This window comes from Mustela putorius, unplaced genomic scaffold, assembly GCF_011764305.1.
Source record: "Mustela putorius furo isolate JIRA1106 unplaced genomic scaffold, ASM1176430v1.1 tig00000738_pilon_pilon_pilon, whole genome shotgun sequence".
NCBI lineage: Eukaryota > Metazoa > Chordata > Mammalia > Carnivora > Mustelidae > Mustela > Mustela putorius.
This window is the reverse complement of record NW_025421463.1, coordinates 7,796,734-7,822,938: the sequence shown is the minus strand read 5'-3', so window position 1 is coordinate 7,822,938 and position 26,205 is coordinate 7,796,734. Positions and strand designations below refer to the sequence as shown.

The following is a 26,205-nucleotide window of genomic DNA, read 5'->3' as shown; positions in this document are numbered from 1 at the left end:
CGTGAATCAACTAGGCAGGGAGCTGACTGACCGAGATGTGTAGGCGTGAGCAGGGAGCAGTACTTGTGGCCGAAGGAACATTTGCAAACTCAGTAAGGCCTAGAAGAAAAAAAAAAAAAAAATCAATAATCTCGGTGTCCACAGTTCTCAGAAGCTGGGCAGTCTTGTGAGGAGTCACAGAAACCGGCCTGGCCTGGTGTCGCTTCCTCTTTCTGCTTCTCTGTTTCCTAACGACGTCGTCAGCATAAAATAGGAAGCTCCCGCGGCTCCCCGTCGCCTGGACACTCCGGCAGAAGAAGGCTCTGCTGTCCCACCGCGAAGAGGTACACTTTGGCTTTCAGGGGGTGCCTGGGCCGGGAAACCAAGGACAAAGAGAGCCTGAGGGTGTGGAGTGGGCAGGTGTGGCTCTGCGAGCCCAGGAGCCAGAGGGCAAGGAGACAGGCAGCGCTGCCACCTTGCCTGAGGGTCGTGCGGGAAGGGCCGTAAGGCTGTGGGGGGCAGGGGGAGCTCACCTGCGGGGTCCGCCTGTCCCGGCAGCGGGGAGGACGGGGGTGGGGGATGTCAGGGAGGTGGAGAGCTCAGACCTCGGGGTCAGACACCTGCGCGCGTCTATGCTTTGCCATTAAAGTGTCGCTAAGATGTTGGTGGCCGCGAGAACAGCCTTCCCTGCCCCCGGGGTTTTGCCTCCTGGTCTCTGGAGCGGATAGAGCTCCCATAGTCCCTGACATCCTGGTCTAGAAAGGGAGAGTGGGAGAGCGAGGGCGCGTGCGCGCTTGGGGGTGTGCGTGTCCGTGGCAATGCAGGGGTGCAGAGAGACTGGGAGGCAGAGGGAGAAACCCAGAATTTTGTCACGCAGCGAGCGAACCAGAGCTTGGTGTGGCTTTGGAAGCTCACTTTGGAAGATGAGAAAGGGCCCGGTCCCCTGCGGAGGGACTATTTTTTTCCCCCCTGGGAGAAAGTGTTTTGGCTGGCATACTCGACCCTGAGCCTCTGTTGCTGTGTGGAGTTCAGGCCTGCGTGTGAGTGTTCTGTGCCCGTGCGTGCTGGCTGGCTGGCGGGGTGCAGGGGTGGGAGCGAGGAGATGTCTAGGGGCAGCTGCCTCCCGGCGTGCGCAGCTGCGTGCCTTTGCCCTGTGCATGGGGGCTTCCTCAGTCTGATCCCGGTGACAAGTTGCAAATGTACAATCTTGAGTCTTCAAAGACCTTGTAACAATTTTGGACCACCGGGTTCTGATCTCGACTTCTCATCTTTTCTACTTTCTGATGGTTTTATGAGGAACGGAACCTTTCCTGTTCGCTTTTGATCACTCTTTTCCTCGTTCACCTGTTCTCCTCCTGTGCCATACCCACCAATACTACAGGATAGTTATTGAGTTGTTTAATGAGCGTGTTTAATACTAAGTGAATACATGGGGATCTGTTTTATCAAGTTAGAATGATCCGGAATCATGTAACACAAAAGAGAACGCGTGCCAGCTTTCTATATCTCCTGGTCCAAACGTCTGAGCACGCTGCAAGTATATAGTTTTCCTTTGTACATAAAAGGGATTATAATATACATATCGCTCTATGACTTATTTCTTCACCTAATACGTCATTTAGGATAACGTTCCTCAATAACACAAATAGATTTAACCCATTTTTTAACCCTAAGAAATAGGCGGCATTTACTAGTAGGGGTAAACCGCAGGATACCCCATCCAGTACTGATAGATATTTAGGTTGTTTCTAATTTTTCCACACCTGCAAAAGCATTTCTTCCGCAGCCCGCAGGCCTAGAAGCAAAATTGCTGCGCAAGAGTTTGTGTTTAAAAATTTAATAAATATTGTCAGATCATCCTCAAAGTAGTTGAATTGACATATACTCCCACAGTCTTGCATAAAAGTCAGTTTCTCTTTAGATGATCTGTCTTTATACGGTGTCCAATGGGTGGGTGAAAATTATCAGGATTCTTGCTTGAATTTTTCCTTTCCCTGATTATGGGTGAAGTTATGACTCTGCCATATATATTCTTGGCCATCTGAGCTCCTTTTCTGAAATGAATGGAGATGTTCTGTCCATTTTCTTATGGGCTCTTTGCCTTTTACATATTTACTCTTGTAGTGGCTCATTTATTAGGTATCTTAACAGTGTATTTACATATGTTTTAAATATATTTCCAGATTATCACTTGGCTTTTTTTTCTTCACCATGTTTAAGATATCTTGTTTCATATAAAAGCATGCTAGTTTTTTCTCATATTTATCTTTGTTTTTCCTTTGTGCTTTTTGGATTTGGTGTCGTCTTCAACCCCTAAGGTTAAGGAAATACTTATAATGCTTTAATCATTCTAGTTATGGCTTTTAGATCTTTAACCTACCTTGAATTTGGAGGGGTCGGTAATATGTAAAGTAATAATCTGACTTTAAAAAATTATCAGCTAACTGTCTCAATGTCATAATTATGAATATGTAGTCTGTCCTTTCCTCTATGATTAGAAATGCCTCTCTTACCTCCCCAGTTCCTGCTTGGTTATTTCCCTTATTGTTGTCCGTCCCATCTGTCTATGATGACATCCCCATTATTTTTCTGGCTAATAGAACCCGGCTCTCATGTTTGGTTTGTTATCATCTAGAATCGTTTGTCACGCACATTAAAAATCATTTTGGAGTTTGATTTAGATTGCATCGAATTTAGAGATTATTGGGGGGTGGGTTGACCTCTGGAGATGGCAGTGATGGGCAGCCTTCCCCTATTTGTTCCTTTAACCAGAAGAACACGAACATTTTCCTTTTGACTCTGACATCACTACAGATTTGTAGTAGATGCCCAGAAATGCCAGTGTTCCCTTCAGTGCCTTCTTTGTCAAGATTCATCTGTTGGTTTGTCTATCTGGAATGGTTTTGGTATTATCGAATATTGAGAAGCATTTGTCAAGATAAGATATTCCTTTTTTCCCTTTTAATCTGTTGTTATGTTTCTTTTAATCATGAAGAGAATTCTTTTTTTTTAAGATTTTATTTATATATTTGACAGAGAGAGAGCTCACAAGTAGGCAGAGAGGCAGGCAGAGAGAGAGGAGGAAGCAGGCTCACTGCTGAGTAGAGAACCTGATGTGGGGCTCGATCCCAGGACCCTGGGATCATGACCTGAGCCAAAGGCAGAGGCTTTAACCCACTGAGCCACCCAGGTGCCCCATGAAGAGAATTCTTAATGGCTCTTCCTCTGTGTCTGGAATAATCCCCATGTAGCCATGATGTGTTCTTCTTTTAAAAGTCTTTGTCAGATTGTTCTATGACATTCTTTTCGTCTGGAATGAATTTGTGTTTTGCCTTTTTTTTTTTTTTTCATTTCCAGTTTTTATTCCTACCATTAAAGTTCTTCACGAGTTTGGGAATTTTGGTGTGCATGTTTGTTTTGAGTGAAAAGGTGCTTGGTTTTTCTCTTCTCTTTTCTCCCTCTTCCTCCTTTCCCTGCCCTCTCCTATCAGTCTTTTGCTCCCATGCTTACCTCTCACTCTTAGTGGGTTTTAACACTTACATTTTTAACACATGTATTTAATGCATATTTTTCATCAACTTTTGGGTATAATAAACATACATTGTGATTTACCAAAGAAGACACGGTCTTTAGCTTAGCAAGCTTTCAGTTCTCCTCTGCTTTCCACCCCTAATCTGACAGCCAACTCCCACATTAAGATCATCTGTGTTTTACTTCAATATAGTAATGGTGAATTTACTTATTTTCACTTTATAAGTAACAATTCTTCACTTAGCTTAAGTTTTACTGCCTTCTTTTCTTGCCACTGATTGCAGTATCATATACTTTTTGGACAATTTCTTTTTTCCTGAAATGCATCCTAGAGTAATTGTGTTCCTCCGAAAAGATCTGAAAAATTTCCTTGTCCTTACATTTCCAAAATGTGTTTTTCTGACCTCGAGTGTCAGTTTAACTTTGACTTTTTCAGTGATTCTAGATTTTAAACATATTGCCCCTCAGTATTTTCAAGACATCATTATCTACTTAAAGTTCAGAGTCACCTGTGAGAAAATCTGGCCAACCTGACCCATTGAAAATAATGTTTGTTTCCTTCTGGAAACTTCTCACAGTATCCTTTTATTCTTGGATGGCCCAAAGTTTACCAGCATGTGACTGAGCATGGCACTATCAAAAATGGAGTTTACCCTTCACTTAGTGGACTCTTATCTCCTTTAAGCCCTGTGAAGTTTTCTTCTATTTCCATTTGCATCTGTTTGGTCTCCAAACAGTGGTGGCTTAACAGTATGGAAGCTTATTTTTTTTCTCCCATCAAAGAAAAAAAAAATCTCAAAGATGTCCAGAGGTAAGCACTCTCAGGCTGGTGTGGCTGCTCCACAGTGACAAGAAGGATCCAGGCTTCACTCTTTCTGTTGCATAGGGCTCCATCCTCAAGGTAACCATACAGTCCCAAACAGCTTCTGGAGCTCCAGCCATCACTCCCAAGTTGTAGGCTGGGAAGAAGCTGGAGAGGCAGGAGGAGAAATGTGGACCCTCCTACCTGAGCCAACTCCCTATAAGAAGCCTTTTCTGGAAGGCACAACCAATGTTTCCACTCACACCTCCTTGGACAATATTTAGTGACGTGAACACACCTAGCAATAGAAGAGAATAGGAAATGTAATCTTTTATTCCATGTAGCACCAAACCCAGCTGAAACCAGAATTTCTTTTACCAAGGAAGAAGGGAACAGCCCAGGAGAGGACACTGTCTACTGCATGGTTTGTAAGTTTAATATGATTTAACTTCTTATATTTAAATTTGTAATTAACCTGGTATTTGGGGATGGTGTGGAGTAGAGAATTAGGTGGATATGTTTTACAATGTTATTCAAGTATCTTAGCACTTCTTATATTCCATCCTTCACAATGATTCACAAATTCTCCATCATATAGTACATTCTTGGGATGAATGGAATTGCCTGGTCCGTATGTCCATTGATCTATCATGTGTGTGTCCAACACATTACTTTACTTACCAGATCTTTGAAATAAATTTTGCTATTGAGGAGAATCTCCTCGTTTTTATAAAAACTCATTAACTGTCCTCACGTGTATTTTTTCTTCTGAGTTCCTACAAAAAACATGTTAAATTTTGTTTGGAATTGTATTAAACCTCTCACTTATTTTAGGATGACTCGCTCTTTTTACATATATAGTATTTCTATTTGTGGTAAGAACCAAATAGAAGCTCTGGGTTTTTAGGCTAGTCCCAGGTAGATGGAGCAAACTGGGCCAGCCACAAGGACTCGTACCCCTCCCCCATGGCTTTGCCCCCACCTGAAGGAGCTGAAATGGATAGTCTCTTCCCCCAGCTCCACACAAACCTCCTCTTCTTTCCTGAGCCTCTTTTTGTTGTTGTTATTAGATTTTATTTATTTATTTATTTGAGAGAGAGAGAGAGATATAGCCCATACATGAGCTAGGGGAGGGGCAGAGCGGGGAGGGAGAAACAGATTCCCCGCTGAGCCCAACTCCAGGCTCAATCCCAAGTCCCTGAGATCATGACCTAAGCTGAAGTCAGATGCTTAACCGACTGAGCCACCCAGAAACCCCTTCCCTGACCTTTTATCGGACTAACCGCTCTATAAACATCACTGTGTTGGGTTCTTCTCATGTGACACACATGCATTTGTACCCACACTACTGGTGCAGAGAACAAGGTTCAGGTGCATTGGTGGGTCAACCCAGGCTGCTAGCATGGGAGGGGCAGAGCCTGTGCTGAAGGTCAAGGTGGCTGCATCCAGAGCTGTGCTTTTCCCAGTAAGACAGCTGCTGCTTTGTGTGTGTGTGTGTGTGTGTGTGTGTGTGTGCGCGCGCGTGCGCACGCGCATCTTGAAGTTTCAGACAGTCTTACAGGGGGAGAAGGAACCACTGTCCTCTGCTCTCCTCTCCTGGGTACTTCCCAGGGCTACACAAAATGAAAAGAGGAAATCCCCAACCTTCTGCAGAGAAAAGGGAACAGGCATTCTGAGGGTAGTGTGGGAGGGATGACAGTAAATGGAGGGAGGGCGGGACAGCACCAGGCCCCGAGAGTGTGCGCACCCAGTGTTGAGCACAAGTGGGATCCCAGCCAAGGGAGGACACTGTGGACGACGTGCTCTGTGATTGCTCTGAGCAGATCGGGTTGGGGGCCCTGAGGGAGCTCAGAAGAGGGCTCCCTCCCAGGTCTTCCAGTTGCGAGGGGGTCTCATGGGAGTTCCTGGGGCACGACCAGGTGGGGATCCACTTCTGCAGAAGCCATCAAATGCATCTCCTTCATGGTCATGCCCTAGGCACTGAGGCTAAGTGGAAAGGACCGCCCTGGGTGCCAGGCTGAGGTGGGAGGGGGTGCTGGAACCCACGCATCACTCCTGGGTTCACCCTGTAACATGGGCCAAGTCCCAGGGCTATAGGATGGGAGGGGCCAGCTCTCAGCTCATGTTTCTTCTGCCGGCAGAGTCCCAGAGAGAGGATTCTCAAGAGCCGGGGACATGGGTCTGGCCTGGCCTCCAGCAGGGGAAGAAGCCAAGATTCCAGGCCAGTGAGGACCCTAGGCCCTGCCCAGCCCTGGATCCACTTGTGCCGGCCACCTGCTTGCCCAGAGCTGCCTGAGAGATGGTTGTGTCCCGGGGCCTGCTCCCTGCTGTCTTGCTGGCTCTGTTCTGGGGGCCCAGCGTGGCAGGGGCCCATGGTGAGCTCTGTTGCTTCCTCCCCTTCCCTGGCCCCTCCTCACAGTCAGTCCTTGAACAAGGCCACCCCCACATGCCCCCCCACCCCAGCCCCGAAAGCCCCCAGACACCTCCCTCCCTCATTTTGCTCCTCCCCAATCCTCTGGGGGGTCCCCCCTCTCCCCTCCTGGATTCTCACTCTTCTCCAGCCTCCCGAAGGTTCATCTCTGCTTGGATGGCTTCTCTTCTCCTCCTGGCTTTCGAGGCTTCTCCCGTCCAGGCTGGCTGTTCCAGCCTTATCTCTGCCCCCATCCTACCCCACTCTGCTCCTCTGACGGCCTTGACCAGTTGCCTCCTTTGTGCCTTCATTCCTTGGGGCCCTCGGACTCGCGGTCTTTGCCTGCTTCGGTCCCAGCACCCTCCTCCTTCTCGGATGTTCCTCTGGTTCCTGAGTCCCCCAAGTCCCCTCCCCAAGGGCCCCCAGAGAACATGACTTCTCTGATAACCCTGAGTACCACATTCCCTTTCCCAGCCACGAGGCCCTGCTGCTGACCAAGAGACCTGGCCAGGGAGGTCCCACGGGGCTCTGCCATGCTCACTCTTAGGGGTGGGTTTGTGCCCCTCCTCCCAGCTGTCCCAAGGGGCCCTGGGCCTGATGCATGTGTCCCTCATGGGGTGGGAGAGAGACCCTGTGCCAGGAGCAGGGCACAGCAGGGGCTCAGGAAATGTGCTGCACCTGCAGTAGAATGTGGTGCTTCTCTCCGGACGGGGGCGTCCACAGCTGGAGGTGCGGACCCACAGAACCTCTGGCCCCCTCGAGGCCCCCAGGGAGCTCTGCCTAGCAGCGGGGAGCCCCTGGAGCACTCTGGGAAACCTCTCCCCAGCTCTGGGCACCCCCAAGGCGCAAAAAGGGCAGGTGACAAGGGACATCAGGAGGGAAGAGATGTGACTCCCTTTGTGCCTCTCCCTGGGCAGAGACTGTCCCACTGCAGACCCTGAGCTGCTACAATGACTACAAGAGCCTCATCACCTGCAGGTGGGCAAACACTCGGGATGCCCAGGGGCTCATCGACCTGACTCTCTACCGGAGGCTGAATGAGTGAGTGACACCAGAGCCCAGGGGCCGGAGAGCAGGGAGGGATGCGGCTCTGTGGGGCTGTGCCAGGGGTGGGGGGCCGCACGGAGGTCAAGGAGGGGGAGACCCCAGCCCCAGCCCTGGCCCGGGCCCAGGAGCTCCTGCTCCATTAGGCAGCCTGCCAGGCCCAGGTGCTGGTGTCCGATATCGGGGTTTGGAGAAGAGGCTTACGCATTAACATCGCTGTTGATGATGGGTTGGTGATAATCTTATATCATCACAATTGAACGGACTTACCTGCAAAAGCCGATGTTAGATGCCCTCCCTGTGAGGAGGACAGGGCAAAGGGTAGATGCCCCAGTTCACAGACACGCAACCTGAAGCTGCGGAGAGGAGGTCCCTCTCCCAGCCACAGGACGGCTGAGCGGCCAAGTGGGGACCAGTGCCCTGTGTCCGGTGCGTGGGGGACTGGCCTCCACGTCTCCCCAAGGCCCTGCTGCCTCCAGACTGTGGGTTTTCTCCTTCTCTTTCACGTGGTCTCTGCGGTATATGCCATTTGGGAAGATTCCTCGCGTTGTCTTGGGGTCTGGGGATAGTCTAACTCACCGTAATAGAAATAATTAAATGGCGAGCATCTCAGGTGCAGGGAGACCCCGTGGAGGCCAGCCCTGGGGAGGAGCAGCTCCTCACACCCACAACAGCACCCCCCAGCTCTCTCTCCCACGCTCCTGGGAGCCCCACCTTCCCGACTCCACCCTCCTCGCCCAGCTCCACCTCCCCACTTTGCTGTGGCCCACTTTCTCCTGCATGGAGACTCATGATCCCAGAAGAGGGGCTCCCGGCTGCCGCCATGCTCACACCGCCCGCCTACCTGCTCTGCCACGTCCCTGGGTGCTCCCTGTAGCAAGTCTCCCCCCCACTCCAGACCTGTCTACGGCTGCGCCCAGGCTTCTCACTGCTCTTGCCACTTGAGAACACCATAACCACCCCAGTGCCTGCTTTTCCTGTGCCATCGACAGGCCCTGTCCCCGGGTCAGTCTTGATCCCTGAGCAAATGTATCCTGGCCCCCACTTACACCTGCCAACAAGGGCTGATGCTCTGGAGGGGCCTCCAGACCCCCATCTTCTCCAGCAGGGCTCATCCTCTGCCTCCCTTTGAGGCCACCCTCCTCCAAAGAGCTGTCTAGACCCACAGCACCCCGGGTCTTTCCAGTCATTCTGAACCCACTCCCCTGGGCTTCTGCTGCCCCCATCAGGCCACCCAGACTGCTCCTGCCAAGGCCCCAAGGCCCTCCCTGCTGCTAAATCTCCGTGTCCTCCCTCCTTGACCCAAGGCAGCACCTGGCATAGACTGACCCCGCATCCCCCCGCAACACCTCCATCTCCCAGCTTCCAGCCACCACACTTCCTCCTCTCCTTGTGTCTCCCCTGGCTCACCTTTTCTGTCTCCCTGGTTGCTCCCTTCTTCTGTCTCCAACTCAAAGGGTGAGATGCCCCGGGGTTCATCCTTAGCGCTCCCCACTGGTATATCCTGATCCAGGGGCAGAGACCCAGCCTAGCCTGAGGCTGAGCCAGCCCCACCTGCCCCCAAAGCCAGGCCCGCAGGTGCACCTGTCTCCTCACAGGTCCTTAGGGAAAGGCGTCTTCCACGCCCAGTGCTCTACACCAAATTCCTGCCCTGCCCCAAAGAGGGCTCCTGACTCATCCCTATATCCCATGTCGCTAAGCAGGGGCTCCGAGAGGCTCCAACCCAAAAGCTGGGAGGTGTGTTCCTTCACCTCCTTTACCGCTGTTAGGTCCGTAATCAAAGGAGCGAGACTGATACAAAGCAAAGGTCAAGCAAAGCTTTATTTCATGCCAGGCATCGAGAATCAAACTAACCAGGGTCAGGGCCGCCTCTTACAAAAAGGCGACCCCTCCCTGCCTTACTGACTTTTATAGAGCAAAGGCCATGTGGTTGAGCCTGACCACACACAGGGGGCCAATGAGATTGCAACACACAGAGAAAGCTGCACAGTCATGCTAGGTCCCACACTGGTGGCCAATTGAATTTCAGTTTACCCTAGTAGATATTTGAACTAGCCTATCACCTTGGTCAGAACTGGCGCCCAAAAGGTGGGTCCACGCTCCTTGGTAGCTAGGGAGACAGTATGGGCGCCCCACTGATTGGATGTCTCCACCTGGCCTGATCTGCCCTTTTATCTGGGCTTTGCTACCTGGGACTGGTTTCCCGGACTTGCTTTTAAGTAAGTTCCTCCGGGAGGGGCAGGGTCAATCTAAGTTTACCGCATAAACAACAAAATGGCTCCCTCTGGCTAAGTAGGCCCTTACACCACCTTTCTTTCCCCACCCGTGCCTCGAATCCACCAGCAAATGCTGTCGAATTCATCTTTAAATAGAATGTGGATCCGGCCAAGGCTAACATCCCCAGTCTGGTGTGAACCACTTCCTATCACTTGGATATTCTAGAAGCCTCCTACCTGGTCTCTGTTTCCAAGATGACCACCCTCCCCCAAACCCAATCTATCCACTATCCTCTATCCTAGAGGAAGCCTTTCAAAATACACATCACACAATGTCACTTGCTCATAGCTACATCTTCCACATTCACCGTGACATCCAGATTCCTTAAATTCCTCTTAAACCTTGTTGCCTATCACCTTGCTCTACGGGTCTGCCCCGCCTCCCACTTTCCCAGACTGCACTCCTTGCACTGGGTAACTGCCCAGTCATGCACCGTTCCAAGCCCGTGCCCGCCCCAGGGCTTTTGCACTTGCTATTCCCTTTATCTGAACTCCCCTTTCCCCAGGATGTGCATGGCTCCTTCCCTCACTTCCTTCAAGTTTCTGCCCCAAAGTCACCTTTTCTATGAGGCTTTCCCTGTCTCCTCTGTTTCAAATCAGACTCCCACCCCTGCCCTTCTGACTTCCTTATCTCCCTGACCTGCTCTATTTGTCTATGTGAAGTTTGCTCCATTTGACACATGACATATTTTATTAAGTCATTTCCCATGTGTCCCCTTGGCCCTGGACAGAGCCTCGAATACCATGACTGCTTGGTGACATTTGTTGAGTGAGTGACTCTCCCACGCTGTGGGCTAACCACATTGTCTCCTGGCAGGGACCCTCCAAAGCCAGTGTCCTGTGATCTCAGTAATGAGACGGCCTTGTTAGACCACCCCTGTCCTGGCTGTGTGTCCAGAAGATGTGTCATTCCGTATGAGTTTTTCGTTATTGCTGACAGAGACTACTTCTCATTCCGACCAGACCGGCCCCTGGGCACCCAGCTCACCATCACTCTGACCCAGCATGGTAAGGCCTGGGGTCCCCAGATGAGGGTGGCCCCTCCTTGGGTGGTCAGCCCACAGAAGGGCCAGGGGATGAGAATCTTCAAGGGGTGGAGATACTGGCTTGGGGGTGGGTTTGATCTCTGAGGAGAAGAAGCTATGGTCTTCCTATGATGGTGGCATTGGAGCGACAATGTGAGGAACCCCTGGTCAGTGGCACCTCTCTTGGCCCGAGCTGCCCCACCACCTGCAACAGTGAAGGCTTCCCTTCCAGAACAATCCTTCCTATTCAGGTAGAAACCTTATCACCTGAAAGCACTCATCACCGTCTAGTCTCATCCAATGCCTGCAACAGCCCAGTTTTAGATGACGTGATTAAAGCCCAGAGAGGTCATATAACTTTTCCAAAGGGCCACCCCTGAGCAGTGGTGACAGTGATGGGCGAGTGAGGGCACCAGGTGTCCACAGCAGCGCCAGAAATCAGTGCTCTTGGGTGGATGTCAGTGATCATTTTATTTAAATAGTTAAGCTTCTTTTGACTGTCTGTTAAGAAATATAACCAGCACTTCGATCTTGTTAATTCAATTATATCTATGCTCAGGATGAGCCTAAAATAGAGATGGTCTTTGGAATTCACTTGGTAAGAATCCTACGGATGGCTGGCTTTTAGGAAACACTGCCCAATATTATTTAATCATTACAATAATGCATGGTGTCATGCCCTACTTTTCTTTTTTCCCCCATTTCTCTGATAATGAAATGGAACTGAGAGAAGAGGAACTTGCCCGAGGCCACTTGGTTGCATGTGTCTGACATAGCGTCCTGGGTCCCAAACACCAGGCGGCCCGTTGCACCTGCAAGTGTCGGATGCAGAGGGAGCTCCGGCCTCTGCTTCCTGCCTGTTTTCCTCGCAGCAGTACAAAGCTGTTGCACAAAGAGGAGATGGGTTAGGGCATGGTGAATTCATTTCAAACAGGGTCTCAAAACGTATCGGATGGATGAGAAAAGGCTCCATCTTGGTGGGGCTGAGAGCCTGCAGAGAGGCAGGAAACAGCAGAAATTGAAACACAGATGGATGCCATGTGCTGAGGGGCAGTGGGCGAGGAGCTGCTGGGGTCAGGACAGGCTTCTCAGAGGAAAGAGTTTTGCAGGGAGATCTGAAGGGCGAGTGGGAGGACAGAACAGGAAGAGGAAACAGCGTGCACCAAGGCTGGGAGACGGGAGGGCAAGGCAGGGTGGGAAAACCATCAATCATTGTATCCCAGGAGCATCAGTATCCAAAGGGCTGGACAGTGAGGGAAGAAGGAGAGGGGCAGTGGAGGCAGGAGCCTGACCTGGAGATGCTTCTGTGCCCTGCAAAGGGACTTAGAGGCCAACATCTAGGCGATGGAGAACCATCGAAGGGACATGACATGATGCTGCATGGGTGACAGGATAGATGGCGGGGGATGGGAGGTGGCAGGAGGCTGGGGCCCAGAATGCAAACTAAGACGCTCATTCCAGCGAGAAAGGATGAAGATTCAACTGGGACACAATGAGAGACGGGAGCAGGGAGGCATACAATTCACAGAGAGGGTGTACGCACACATCATCCACTAGTCTGTTCTCTTGCTGAGTGCCCACATGCACCAGCGAATCAGTGAACAAGCCGGTCAGCATCCCTGCCCCGTGAAGCTGGTGGCCTCATCACAGGGAGGGTGTCAACTTAGAAATAGGGGAGAGAGTGTGGTGTTTGCCTCCTGGAGTGTACGTTCAGCAGGGAGGTCAGTTCTAGCCCGAATCATTTTGGCAATGAATCAGGGAGGCTGGTGGGTGCTGGGCAAGGGGACAGGGGTGCATCTGACCACTCTGAGACCCCCACACATGGAGGTCTGGGACATTTCACTTCCTCTCTCAGGTCTCCACCTGAGAAATGAGCTAGCAGAGTAAAATCTCTCAGGTCGGGTGAATAGGTTTTTCCTTGCATTCCTGGTTGGTCCAATTTTGTGTAGGAGCTTCTAGAGCTCGATACTGAGAGGGATTCCCATTCCCTGACAGGCTTAGGGGCTAGGCAGGCAGGGACTGATGAGCCTGATGGTGGGTTGGAGTGGGGGGGACTAAAGAGAGGGTGCCCGGTATCTGCCATTCCGGCCTTAAGATTTCTCTAGATGTTCAACGTCCAGCCATGTTCAACGTCCAGCACAGAACATTTACGTCTTGTTTGGAGTCATTGAATTTTTTGTGTGTGAAAGTCACCCCTCAGCATTCAGACCCAGAAGCTTCAGGAAGGAGGGAGCCAGGCCCTTCTTGAATGAATATGCTTGCCCAGCAGACAGATGTTTGCTGTTGGCTGACAGAATGGTTCCTTGAAAATTCTCTGAAGGTTGCCTGTTCATGTATTCATTCAACGTTCACTCAGTTTATCCCCAAATTCCCTGAATCACTAATCTCAGGCCATGGGGACAGAGAAGGGCGTCAAATTCCAAACCCTACCACCCACGAGCTCCTGACTACTTGCAGGGGCAGACACGGAAACGCATGAATGCACCAGGGTTGTAAGGACTATACAATGGGCTATGGTCGGACAGGAAGAGGATTGGGGGATTCTGCCCAGGGGAGGGGGGTCCAGGAAGGTACTAGAGGAGGAGACCTTTATGCTGGGCTCTGAGTGGAGCAGGACCCTGGGCAGGTGGAAGGGGAAGGAGGAGGCAAGAGGGCGGGGCAGTAACACGAGTCACAGCGCCCTCTGCTGGGAAGGGGGACAACACAGGCTGCACAGTGGGCTGTGGGGACAGTTGGGGACAGGTGGGGACAGGTGGTTCCTTTGGGAGATTATTGCCAGCCCTTCATGGAGCTTATGTGATATGTGCACAGCTTTCGTTCATGTTCACAGTGAACCCAGACAATTTTGCAGGTGAAGGGCCTGAGGTCCACAGAGGAAAAGGGTCTTGTCCAAGGCACTCAGGTGGTAGGGCCAGCACTTGGCCTGGAGCCCATCTGCCCACCACACAGAAAATGCCCCCCTACCATCACCCAGCCCCTTAAGGGCCCTTGCCTCCCCCTTCCTCCAGTGCAGGCCCCGGCACCCAAGGACCTCCTGATCAATACTACTGGGGAGCGCTTCCTGCTGACATGGACAGTGGCCCTTCCGGATTCCCAGAGCCACTGGCTGTCCAACCTGGAGTATGAGGTGGTCTTCAAGCGGCTTCAGGACTCCTGGGAGGTCAGGACCATGGCCAGCTCCACCCCCAAAGCCAAGGGACCCAGTCCAGCCTGAACCTGCTCCACTAACCCTCTCTCCCCACAGGAGGCCTCCACCCTCTACTTGAACTCCTCCCAGGCCATCCTGGAGTCAGAACACCTCATTCCTGGCAGCACCTACGTGGCCCGAGTGCGCACCCATCTGGCCCCCAGCTCAGGGCTCTCGGGGCGGCCCAGCCAGTGGAGCCCGGAGGTCCGCTGGCACTCGCAGACAGGTAGCATAGTCAAAGTTGGGGCAGCACCCTTCTGAGGGGAGGGCAGCTCGTCCAGCTCCTGGGAGTCTGCTACAGGATTCCACCAGTCTCCTGTGTCGTGTTTAGAATCCCTTCGCTGGGCCAAATCCATCCGAGGCCCCCAGCTCTGCACACCTTCTGGCTAGGAGCCCTTGTGGTGACAATGACAGCGGCCTTATGAGTGGCTCTGTCTTCCTGAGGGCTGTGCTCCGTGGGGACAAACCAACATCACTTTGTCAAGGCCCTGAGCCCTGAAAAAAGATGCTGTCCACATTTTGCCCAGGGGGTGTGTGAAGGGTCATGGAATTCACTCACTGAGCTGGCAGGTCCAGGCTGTGTTGAAGCTTGAGTTTTCCTGGGGACCAAGCCCATGATCTCTCTGACATGAGGTTCCTGGTAGGCCCCCCAAGAGTAAAGGAATGAGCAGGAGGGAATGAATGAGGGACTGTCTCCCCTCCCAGGGGACAAGGCCCAGCCCCAGAACCTCCAGTGCTTCTTCGATGGGGCTGCCGTTCTCAGCTGCTCCTGGGAAGTGAGGTCCGAGGTGGCCAACTCAGTCTCCTTCGCCCTCTTCTACAAGGCCAGCCCCAATGCGGGGTGAGTGTCCCCTTCCTCCCTCCCGTCTCCTTCCCTCTTCACCACCTTGCCCTCTCCAGGCCTCCCCTGACTCTGAGGACCCCAGAGGAAGCCATACCCCTTCCCGTGGGCTCCCGAGGCCCCTGCCTCCCTCTGCCCTCACCTCCACCGTGATCCTCAGGGAAGAAGAGTGCTCCCCAGTACTGAAGGAGGAGCTCCCCGGCCTCTACGTCCGGCACCAATGCCAGATTGCCGTGCCCGACCCCAGGAAGGACAGCCAGTACACCATCTCCATTCGGCCAAAGGAGGAGGAGAAGTTTATAAAAAGCTCGGAAAACAGTGAGTCTGACTTCCAGCCTTCGGCGCAAGTGCTCCTGCAGTGGTCCTGTCATCTGTGTCCCCCACATCCACTTGGACTCCTGATGGCCCACTCTCCATGTCTGTCTCTGTCAGTAAAACGCAGCCCAGTGACCAAAGGGAGCCAAAGTGATTCAAATCTCTTCTTGAAGCGGTCAAGATGTAACAATCTGATAATGACAACGGCAAATAGTATGAAGGAAGCTTCAACGGAGAGTCCCCAGGAACAGACCGTTAAAACCCATTTTTCCCTTTCCTTTAGCTCTGCTTTCCTGTTGAGCCGATCTGCAGCCCCTCCTGCCAGCCACGCCCACCCCTGGTCCTCCCAGAACTTTCCCTTTCCTTCCCTGATTGGATTTTTCTCTTTCGGGGTCCCAGAGTCCTCTGCCAATGGATATTTTCTCTCTTCAAGATAACTGATCTAGGAATGACTTCTTCAACTGGGGGCTAGACTACATGCAAAGAAATTGTAATTCCTTGCAGAATCCTATCCCCTCTTCTTCTTTAGTAACAAAGAGCTCACGCAAAGGCGCCTCCTACCTGGCATTCCTGGACCCCAGGCTCTTCCACCCAGTCTGGAATGTGTGCAGGAGGCCACATAGCCCCTCTGTCTCTGTCACCTGGTTGGAATCCACCAGTCACCCTGGGGTTCTGCCGTCTTTTTTTCCACCACTTGTTAGCTGCCTGTCCTTGGTGGGTGACCTAATCGTTCTGGGGCTCAGTTTTTCCATCTGTGAATTGTGACAAGTGAACAGGACCCACCACATAGCAGATATGTTAGAATCAAGTTCAAGGATTCCTGCAGACAGAGCCTGTGTGACAAGGCCTACAACATACTTACTGATGCGGCAGGGAACTAATTATTGGTGTCTTTATTTTTTTACTTAAACACGAGGAGTAACCCATGCTTTGGGTGACCTCACCGAAAGACAAGTGTATCTCAGCATCTTCCCAGAGAAGGGCTGCTCAGGTCCAAGTGGACAGTATGGGGAAGTGGGGGTCCAAGGACCCTGAGATGGGCTGGACTCCGTTGGAGAGAGCACTTGTGACCAACATAGAATGAAAAGAGTGTTCCATCGGAGGCATGTTAGGAACAATGTTCCCTAAAGGTTTCCCTCCCTCCAGTCCAGATGGCTCAACCGACACTCAATGTGACCAAAAGCAGAGATGGCTACACCCTGCACTGGACGGCACAGGAGATGTTCTACAAGCACATAGGTCACACCTTCCAGGTCCAGTACAAGAAAGCTACAGCCTCAAGGGAGGTGAGAACTTCATGCCTGGGAAGGGGCCTGTACTGGGGTGGAGAGAGGGGTGGGGTGAGGAAACACACAGGAGAGCCCCCACCTGCGAGGTGCCTGGCTCCCAGCAGGGGACCCATCAGAGGAAGCCACTGAGCCTCAGCGGTCATGACCCTGTACGGTTGGCTGGTCACTGTCCCCTTCCTTGGTGAAGGTGTAAGGTTCACAGAGGTGATATGACATGGCCAGAATGAACTATAAGACCCTGAACTGTGAAAGGGATACAGACATCAGGGCTTGCAGGGCAGAGAGACGAGCTGGATGTCAGGTTTTCCAAAGTCACCAGGCGACTCTTCTTCAGAGAAGTCTCCTCTGGAATGCAACTGTGCGGCCGCTCCGAGCTGAGCTGCTCCTGATAAAGCAGGCAGGTCCCCGGGCCAAGGTTCTGTCTCCAGCCCACATCCTTAGGCAGTCTTAGGGTCTGTGTGCAGAACCTGGGGCTCCCCTGGCCCAAGTTAGAAACTTCGGAGCCAACCACAGAATCTTCAGCCCAGAAATAGGGAAACTGAAGCCAGGATGGGTGTGGTCAGTGGGGAAGCTAGGAGTGGGGCCCCCAGAGTCCAGTTATGCTGCACAGCATTCCTGGGAAGGCCATAATTGGGGTCCAGGCTGTCCCTGAGGAGCTGAGAGGTTGAGGGGTTGTCTCAGAGTCAGACTGGGACATGATGTGTCCTCAGGATTTCCGGGCCTCGGTGTTGTCCTAGGTTACAGGGATGGCAATCCCCAGTCCCACCCAGGGTGCTAACCTCTGTGAGCCCTGGGGTAGGGCCCTCCGTGGGGGCCGGGGGGACTTACCCAGACCTGGGGATGCAGCTGCAGCTGGGGACTGATGGGCCAGAAAAACTGGGGCCTTGAGGTGGAGGGATTGGGGCTGTGCCGCCACACACCAGCAAGTTGCCTCGGTCTCAGCACACCTGCTCACTCACCTGTGCCCGCAGGAAAGCAAGACGGAAACCCTCCAGAACGCCCACAGCATGTCGCTGCCGCCGCTGGAGCCCTCCACCAGGTACCAGGCAAGAGTGAGGGTCAAGCCCACCCCCGGCGGCTACGACGGCATCTGGAGTGAGTGGAGTGAGGAGCTCTTCTGGGACACTGAGTGGGGTATGTCTCCCGGCCTCCACCCTCCCTTCCGGGTACAGCCCAGCGGGGCAGAGGACAAGGATGGTGTGGACACAGAAGTGTGACCCCACCCCACCTGAGTATCCTCTCTTCTGTGTGTCCCTAGTCATGCAAAGTGACCCCTGGTGTGTAACACAGACTGCAGGTGAGGTCCTGAGAGCAGCAAAGAACAGTCCTCACCATTGCTCCTCCCTCAGATTGGACCTTAGCCCTCTATTAATATGGCCCGTGGCTTCATTAGGCTTTGTGGCAGCCCTCACCTAGAGACCACTGAGCCCAAATTTCCAGTTAGTTACTGTGGCAGCAAACATCACAAGCTATGGACTGAGGCCTGGCACTGGAAGGGTTTGGTCTGATTTCTTTCTGATTTTTTTTTTTTTTTTTTTTTAAGTAAGCTTCACATCCAGGAGAGTTCAACACAGAGCTTAAACTCACAACTGTGAGAAAGAGACCTGAGCCAAGATCAAGAGTCAGACACTTAACCGACTGAGCCCCCCAGGCGCCCCAGATTTCTTAATCTCTCCCATTTCCCTGTGCTTGCTGCTTCCATTGTCTCTTACCGTTCAGCATTCTGGCCACCAGGAGGCAGGGACCAGACTAGGTCCAGGAGGATGGAGGCGGTATTAGCAGCAAGGACCCAAGCTGCAGTGATCCTCGCAGGGGAGGGGGTCTCAGGAAGAGGGCTTCCATCAAGTGGGAAAGAGGACTGGACACTGGGCCTAAGAGAAGGGACCGAGGGAGTCCCGGAGGGGTCCAGCCTGTGAGGGGCTTGACACTGGGGCTCCCGATAGGCCTTTACACCGCCTAGTTCCTCCACCAGTTTTTTCCCATCTCTACCTCTCCAAACTTCCCTGTTACTTGAAGCTGAAGCTTATGTGCTGCCTCCTACATGAAGCCCACTGTGATTGCCATGAGATGTAGTCATTGCCCCGCCCCCTCCTGCTACTGAAAAGAATCTAACCCTCTTTGTCCTTCCTGATGTGGGGAACAAAGGCAAAAGAAATAGACAAAATTAAATTTTCTTATAACCTGCCGTCTTTACCTCCCCCTGTTCCAAAGTATTTAATCACTGCTCACAGTCCCTGGGCAGCCCTTCCTCCCACGGGTCCTGTCCCCGTGCTGTAATAAAAACACCTTTTTGCATCAAAGACATCGCAAGAATTCTTTCTTGGCCTTTGGCTCCAATCCCCAGGACTCTAGCATTTCCACATCACTTCCCAGCACTTGACCCTTGAGTTCGGGGCGGGGTGGGGAGGGGGTGCGGACTGATTCCTTGTCCTTCTTAGCCTGTGTCTGGGCCTCCCTCCCACTCTGCACCTGAAAGAAACGAGCTTCGGGAGCTCTGCAGCAGCACAGAGCAGGGTCTGGGGACTCTGCCCGGCCTCACCTCCCCTTATCTCCTCTCCCCTCCTAATCCTCCAGCTCTGTCCTCCCCAGAGGCTAATGCTCTTTTTTCCTTCCTGGCACCCTCAGTGCTACCCATGTGGGTCCTGGTTCTCATCCTGGTCTTCACCACTGGGGCACTGCTCCCCGCCCTGCGCTGCTGTGGCATGTATGGGTACAGGTAAGGGGACTCCATGGCGGTTGGGGGTGCTCGGGACCCCATAGCTGGCTCGCTCTAGTCCCTGTTCCGCCCCTCCCTCTTGGGGAAACCTTGGACAAATCTCACCTTTTCCCCTGGGCCTCAGTTTCCTCTCTGCACAGGAGCATGGGGCAGCTTCCCTGAGGTCCTTGGCCACTGTTACCCCTCTGGTATTTTTCTAGGCTGAACCAGAAGTGGGAGGAGAAAATCCCCAACCCCAGCAAGAGCCACCTGTTCCAGGTAGGATCTGGCTGCAAAGGCGGCTAGGGTGGTAGGGGCTCCTCTCTCCCGCGCAGACCTCCCCGTCCCTATGTCCCCTCACTTTCTGTGGGTTTGAACGTGAAACATAGGTGGCCCGGGAAGCTGCAGGAAGCTCTCAGGGGCGGCCAACACCAGCAGGTTCAGCTCTGCCCTCCTCTGGGCACCTGCAGAGGCGCAGAACTGGCCCTGCCCACTGGGCTCCCCTGGAGCAGGGGTAGGGGAGAACGGGGCCCTGCCGGGAGTCGGGGCGCTCAGCGAGAGGCCCGGTTCTGTAGGGGCCGGTGGGTTGACAGGAGGCAGAATGTCTTCCCCGAGGACCGGACAGCGCAGCTGAGTTTTGGAGGATCCAGGGTGGCGACAGGTGGGAGAGGCCCGCAGTGGGTGGACAGGACCCCTTCGCAAAGGGGACTGAGGGGGCGGGCCGTGAGCCTGGGCGCACATCCCAGATGCTGAGATGGTCATAAGGCGAGTGTGGGCATGTGGGTCACGGCGCCCTTTGGTCGGGTACGGCCAGCTTGTCTGTGGAGGGATGTCATGTCTAGTGGGGAAGAAACTCGGGCATGGGTGTGGAGGCAGCGACATTCAGATCTGTGGCCTTTCGAGGAGACAGTCCCCATCCTCCGGTGCCCGAGGACCCAGAGCAAGTCCAAGCCCCTCTCTGGGCCTCTCCTTCCTGGTGTCAGGAGGCCAGGCGGGGCTGGTCCTGGCCTTGCTGAGACCCTTGAGAGCCCTTCCGTGAGTCGTTCCCTCCTTCCTCCAGCTTCTCGAGAGCTCCCACACCCACAGCACGAATGTCCCTTTCCTTCCCAGAACGGGAGTGCCGGCCTCCAGCTCCCAGGCAGCATATCGGGGCTCATCAGCAGGGGCCCCCCGCACAAGGGGCCACAGGGCAGCTTCGTCCCTGGGCTGGATGGGTGAGTGTCTGGGCTCGGGATCCCTGGGAGGTGGGAGGGGGGACCCCATGGCGCACGCTGGAGGCTGGGGCTCGGGATGAAGAGAACCAGGCAGGTTGGTTGCTCTAAAGCCAGAGGATACCAGATGGTATCAGGAGGAACTTCCCGAATATCGGGCGAGGGAGGGTCCTACCTTGGACTTGACCCGAGGTAGAAGACTGGAGCAGGTGACCTCTCCCTGCCCTGTTGCCCAGCGAAAGTCGGCACGGGGTGCTGATGACATGGTGGCGGGGGAGGGACTGAAGGGATGAAGGCATGACTGGGCATGCGTGGGCTGGGCATCCACCTGGTCCCTGAAGCTGGGCCGATGAAGGAGCCAGGGTGAGAGGAGCCACACCTGGCAGAAGACTTTGAACCAGAGCATGGAGGCTGGCCGGTGAAGCCAGCAGGGTACCGAAGGCCGGCGCAGTGCCCTCTCTTGGCTTGCTCCCCAGCCTTGCTCCCCTGCCCCGTGCCCTCCCTGAGCCCTGGGTGGGGGTCAGGCCTCTCCCCGCCCCACTCCAGCCCCAGCATGAGCCGACGTGGTGGCCCCGGGTGACCCCAATATCTCTACTCCCATTCTCCCCGCAGCGTGTTCCCTGTAGACTACAGACACAGCGAGGTGTCGCCTCTCACCACGGAGGACCCAAAAGATGCCTGTGAATCACCCTTGGAGCCTGACACGACTCCAACCTCCTTGGATCCATACTCGGAGGAGGCCCCTGACCCCCAGCTAGACCCATCGGCCCCCGCGGGCAGGTCCGAGAGCCAGGCTTCCGGCTTCGACTTCAACGGCCCCTACCTGGGGCTCCCCCACAGCCACTCCCTGCCTGACGTGCTGGGCCAGCCGGCACCCCCACAGGCAGGCCTGAGCCAGAAGCCGCAGCCTCCGGGGTCCCTGGAGTACCTGTGTCTGCCCGCAGGGGGGCAGGTGCAGCTGGTCCCGCTCGCCCAGGTGATGGCCCAGGGCCAGGCCATGGATCGGGAGGAGATCCTTGACCCGGGCGAGGAGGGGAGCCCCTCCCTGGAGTCAAGGGCATGCCCAGCCCCTTCTGTGCCCGGGGTCATAGTAGGCGGTCAAGGCCCAAAGAACAGCCCCAGCCCGAAGGATGGGACACTTGCAGCTCTGCCCGCTGGCTCCGGGGCCCGTGAGGATGGCCTTCTGGCGTCTGGATATGTCACCACTACAGACCTAGCGCTTCCCTTGCCCATGGGGCTGCCATCTGCCTTCACAGTTCACCCTCTGCACCTGCCCACAGACCAGAGCCACAGCCTCTGTCCAGGAGTGGCTGGTGGGTTCCCTGCAGCCCCAGGCCCCGTGAAGCCAGAAATCGAGGGCTATGTGGAAGTCCCTCCAACCTCAGGCCAGTCTCCTAAGTCCCCTCTGGGAAGTCCTGCCCTTCCTCCGGCCAGCAGCCCCACCCTAAGCCCAGGGGAGCCCAGAGCAGAGGGGATGCCCCCCTCCCCACACCCCGAGGGGCTCCTGGTCCTACAGCAGGTGGGTGACTACTGCTTCCTCCCTGGCCTGGGCTCTGGTCCTCTCTCACCCCAGACAAAGCCCTCTTCCCCAGGACCCTATCCTGAGATCGGGGACTCCGACCAGGTGTTCCAGGCCAAGAAGGCCCTGGGCCAGGCCATTCCCCAGATGCCAGCCATCCGACACTTCAAGGCCCTCAAGCAGCAGGACTACCTGTCACTCCCGCCCTGGGATGTGGGCAGGCCTGGGGAGGTGTGCTGACACCTCCGAGCTCCTGGGGGCCTGAGTGGGAGTTCTGTCTCCCCTTCCACTGGTCTCTCGCCTCATCCGCACTCCGTTCTGCAAAGCTGCATCGGGGCTTCTGAGTTGGAGCAGATAGAGGTGGGGAAATGCGTGGGCCTCCTCTCTTCTAACTTGACCTTCAGCCGATGGATTCTCCTCTCCCCACTGCCTCCCTCTCTCTCTCACAGACCGGCGGACACAGACACGTGCACATGTTTCTTTCATGTTAACTTACTTTTAGGTTCCAAAGTATTAGAGCTTCTTATATACTCATTCTATTTGCCCCTGATTTTTTGTTTTTTGTTTTTGGGGGGGTTTTATGTTTTTGTGTTTTTGTTTTTAATAGATTTCCTTGCTTTCGCCACTGTCTTCTTTCCCTTTCCACTGATTTATTATCTGAGTGACTTTGAGCTAAGCCCAGTCTGAGATGACGTGTCTGGGTCAGAGCCTGTTCTGACACCGACATGTCCGGTTACATGGAGGTCTTGGGTCTGTGGTCTGGCCCCGGCAGGTACGGACACAGCCCTGGTGTGGAGAGAGGAAAGGGGCTCCCCTGGTTGAGACCCCAGAGAGGGAAGGCTCAGGAGAGCTGTGCAGGGCCTGATTCTGGGCGCTCCGTGCAATGAGCGTGGTAAGGGGCGTGCAAGAGGAGAGTTGTGCTGAGCTCACGGGAGCCCCCCAAAACCCCAGTCTCATGGCGTGCGTTCCGCCCACTGGCTACTTTCTATGTCCTACCTGTGGGCCTGCGGAGGGACGTCCAGAAACCACATGCACTCCAGAAATGCTGAGAAGAACCGCTCAACAAAGGGAAAAAAGGGAAATTATCAAAGGCCCACACCCTTTGGTGCTTCAAATCAGAGTCATGCCTTCAGAGCCTTCCCTCCAGAAAGAACTTACAGCTCCTACCTCTCCCGGCCACGGCCTAGGGGCTTTGGATCTATGTCTGGTCCTACCCAGAGGATTACGGTTTCTTTTAAAATATGTGCCTTTCTGACATGCCAAAAAAAAAAAAAAGGCATTAAATTGTTTTAATTTGCATTATTTGATAACTATCCAGTTTGCACGCATTTTCGTATTTCCTGGGCATTCGTATTTCTTGACCGGGCTAAGCCCGTTTAGGACTTTGTTTTGCCGGGTGTTCATCTTTTCCTGATTACGTTTTTTTTTTTTTTTTTTTAACTGTTTACATGTGGTCTTTCATGATCGGTGCAGGTTTCTCCCTCTAGTTTGTAGTTTGTCCTTGGGTTTTGTATCTGAGGACCGTAGACAGACCCATACAATGTAGCCTTGTAGCCTTCTCCACATGCTAAGATTTGCTGGCGCTACTTTGGTGTCCAATTTACAAGGGCTTTCCCCCTCCAAAACTATATTGTTCCTAATTGATATTTTTCTAGTTCAAGCTTTTCGTGTAAAATTGTGTTGGGTTTGGAATGTTCGTGTGCGAGAGGTAGAGTTGCCTTTATGTTTTCCCGGAATGAGTAGCCTGGGTGTTTCTCCATCGTTTGCTGAAACACCCATTCTTCGTTCCTGTGTCTAAACATCAGTTTTATGATCTAGAAAGTCCCTGATATATTTAGTGGGTTTCTAGGTTTCCAATTTTCTTATCTTACATTGTCTGCTCTATGCCTCCACTCCCAGCTTTGTAACGTTTTAACAAGTGGCAGACCCAATGTTGTCATTTTTGTTCTCAAAGCCCTGCTCAATACAGCAATGTTGGGAGGAGGGAAAGGATTATAAACAATGTAAATATTCACAAATGATGACTTGTTACAATAATAACACTTCAGGTTATTCTAAAGTAGAATCCTGTGTTACAGATGGATGAGGTAGCCCTACATGGATTAGAAAGAAATCCAAGAGAATGAATTCCAAAATGTTAGCTGAAAAAAAAATTGCAATAAAAATTTTTTTTATAAAATAAAACCCAAACCCTAAATTTGTGTCTCTTGTGCTGGAATAGCAGGGGAGGGGTGTGGTTTGAAACCACAGTTGCATTAAGGAAGCTGAATCCTGTGAAACAGAAGGGCCTGTGGGTCTCTGAGGCATCAAAGTGGATTTCGGGAAAGCCAGCTCAGGGTGTCCTTATCGTTGGACGAGTGTGTGGAGGTGAGTGCAGGTGGATTCACAGATAATGAATCATGACAAATGCTGGGCCAGGTGGAGGGTGATTGGAAACAGGACCTGAGAAGTTGCAGGAAGTGGCCATGTTTCTCCCCTGGGCCCCAGGACTGGAACGTGACCCTGCACCGCCGAGTGGAGGTCCTCATCCAGAAGGCCCTCATAAGACACCAGAGCCCAGTGCAGAGACCTGACCTTGTCTGAGCCTTTACCTGGCTGTGTCACCTTGGGGCGCCACCTGCCATCCCTGAGCCTCACTGGGAGGTCTCGCCAGCTACAAAATGCTGGCACCAGATGGCATCTGCCAGCCTGTGCCTTGAACCTGGCTCCCCCAGACCCGGGTGTTCCCTTTTGCCCTCACCGCTCTGCTGATGCCCTCACAAGCAGAGCTCAGGGTCCTGAGGATAACCAGGGCCCAAGTCAAACATCATCAGCCTGGAACAAACTTCAGGCATCCAAGAAGGAGCAGAAACATCATCCAGCAGAAACAAAACATCAGGGGCACCTGGATGGCTCAGTGCGTTAAAGCCTCTGCCTTTGGCTCAGGTCATGGTCTCAGGGTCCTGGGGTCGAGCCCCACATTAGGCTCTCTGCTCAGCAGGGAGCCTGCTTCCTCCTCTCTCTCTCTCCCTCTGCCTGCCTCTCTGCCTACTTGTGATCTCTGTCTGTCAAATAAATAAATAAAAATCTTAAAAAACAAACAAACAAAAAAAAACACGAAACATCACTACCGCTTTATTATTGCAAATGTGAGTCTCCAAGATTGAAACGCTGACATTTTCCTAGCCAGTAAAGACAAGGGCTCAGCACTGTGGGCACCAGGCCACTGCCCGGTTTCCTCTCCGGCACCCAGCGCTGCTGTTCATTGACACCCCTGGTCAATCAGCCCTTGGGATGTTACCCTGATCTTCTTGTGCTCAGTAGAACGTAATTCAGGTCAAAGCTTCTAGCAAGTATATTTCCAGAAGGAACCCCGTACTCAGGATGAGTGGCTTAGACACATCCCGAAAGCCTCATCTACAACTCCCAGAGCCGTCACTTCTTCAAGTGTGTTGTTGAAATTTTAGCCTCCGAAGATGCAAAACTGTGAGGGGTGGTGCCTGACGGTGTTCGTGTTGAGTCTGCTGCGTTGAGGTTGGAAGAACAAGGACGGGCTGTTGGCCGAATGCCTTTCTGATCTGCGATCCCGGCTCCCTTTCCTTGTTTGCGTTCCCCTCCACCACGTCTGCCTCAAACACACTTGCTCACCGATGCTGTGCTGGCAACTTTGTCCCCTGTGAAATCTGGGCGCGCGCGGCGAAGTTGGCATTTTACTTGTAATTTACTCTCCCAAGATGTGAACGATTCTCAAACAGATCCTTTGCTTGAAGGATCCAGGGCCTAAAAGGCATGAAACCGCTCAAAAAGGAAACAGAATTCTTAAAGAGATTCTGCTCTGTGTGAGGACCGCTAATACCCTCCAATTTCTACAGAGATTAGAATTATAATATAATTAAATCTCTACTTCCTGCCTTCTACTGTTATTTAAGTTTAACAGGATTGGTCTGTAATAGTCTTCCTGAAATTACCAAGCAAATACACTGTCTTAATATTTGTACTGACCATCCACCTCTGTCCCTATTTAACTTTTAAAGCTCTTAATTACGGTTTTCTTCATAAAATTAATAGCTTTCACCATCCTTAATTAGTGCAGCATTTTGCT

The 26,205-nt window shown here is 53.0% G+C and overlaps 1 protein-coding gene across 6 annotated transcripts; it reads left to right on the top strand.

The window, feature by feature from the left end:
- On the top strand, nt 1-24,314 carry CSF2RB (colony stimulating factor 2 receptor subunit beta). Of its 6 annotated transcripts, none has more exons than XM_045083917.1 (15): nt 1-323; nt 4,699-4,736; nt 6,454-6,687; nt 7,640-7,763; nt 10,860-11,050; nt 14,076-14,227; nt 14,312-14,480; nt 14,960-15,095; nt 15,256-15,413; nt 16,557-16,696; nt 17,671-17,833; nt 19,325-19,415; nt 19,616-19,673; nt 20,505-20,608; nt 21,218-24,314. In XM_045083917.1, the coding sequence occupies exons 3-15, from the start codon at nt 6,612-6,614 to the stop codon at nt 22,362-22,364; spliced, it is 2,709 nt and encodes a 902-aa protein (XP_044939852.1). In that variant the 5' UTR covers nt 1-323; nt 4,699-4,736; nt 6,454-6,611; the 3' UTR covers nt 22,365-24,314. The 6 variants fall into 6 exon arrangements, with proteins under 6 accessions (XP_044939852.1, XP_004743208.2, XP_044939851.1 ...); XM_004743151.3 differs by having other exon boundaries at nt 4,699-4,740; XM_045083916.1 differs by having other exon boundaries at nt 4,695-4,736.
- The last annotated feature ends 1,891 nt before the right edge of the window (nt 24,315-26,205 follow it).

Excerpts from the sequence above, each read along its gene's own strand:
- CSF2RB (XM_004743148.3), top strand. The coding sequence starts at position 6,612 with ATGGTTGTGTCCCGGGGCCTGCTCCCTGCTGTCTTGCTGGCTCTGTTC. Across the intron at positions 14,481-14,959 it reads CCGCTGGCACTCGCAGACAG|GGGACAAGGCCCAGCCCCAG; the intron begins GTAGCATAGTCA and ends CTCCCCTCCCAG. Across the intron at positions 16,697-17,670 it reads AAGCTACAGCCTCAAGGGAG|GAAAGCAAGACGGAAACCCT; the intron begins GTGAGAACTTCA and ends CTGTGCCCGCAG.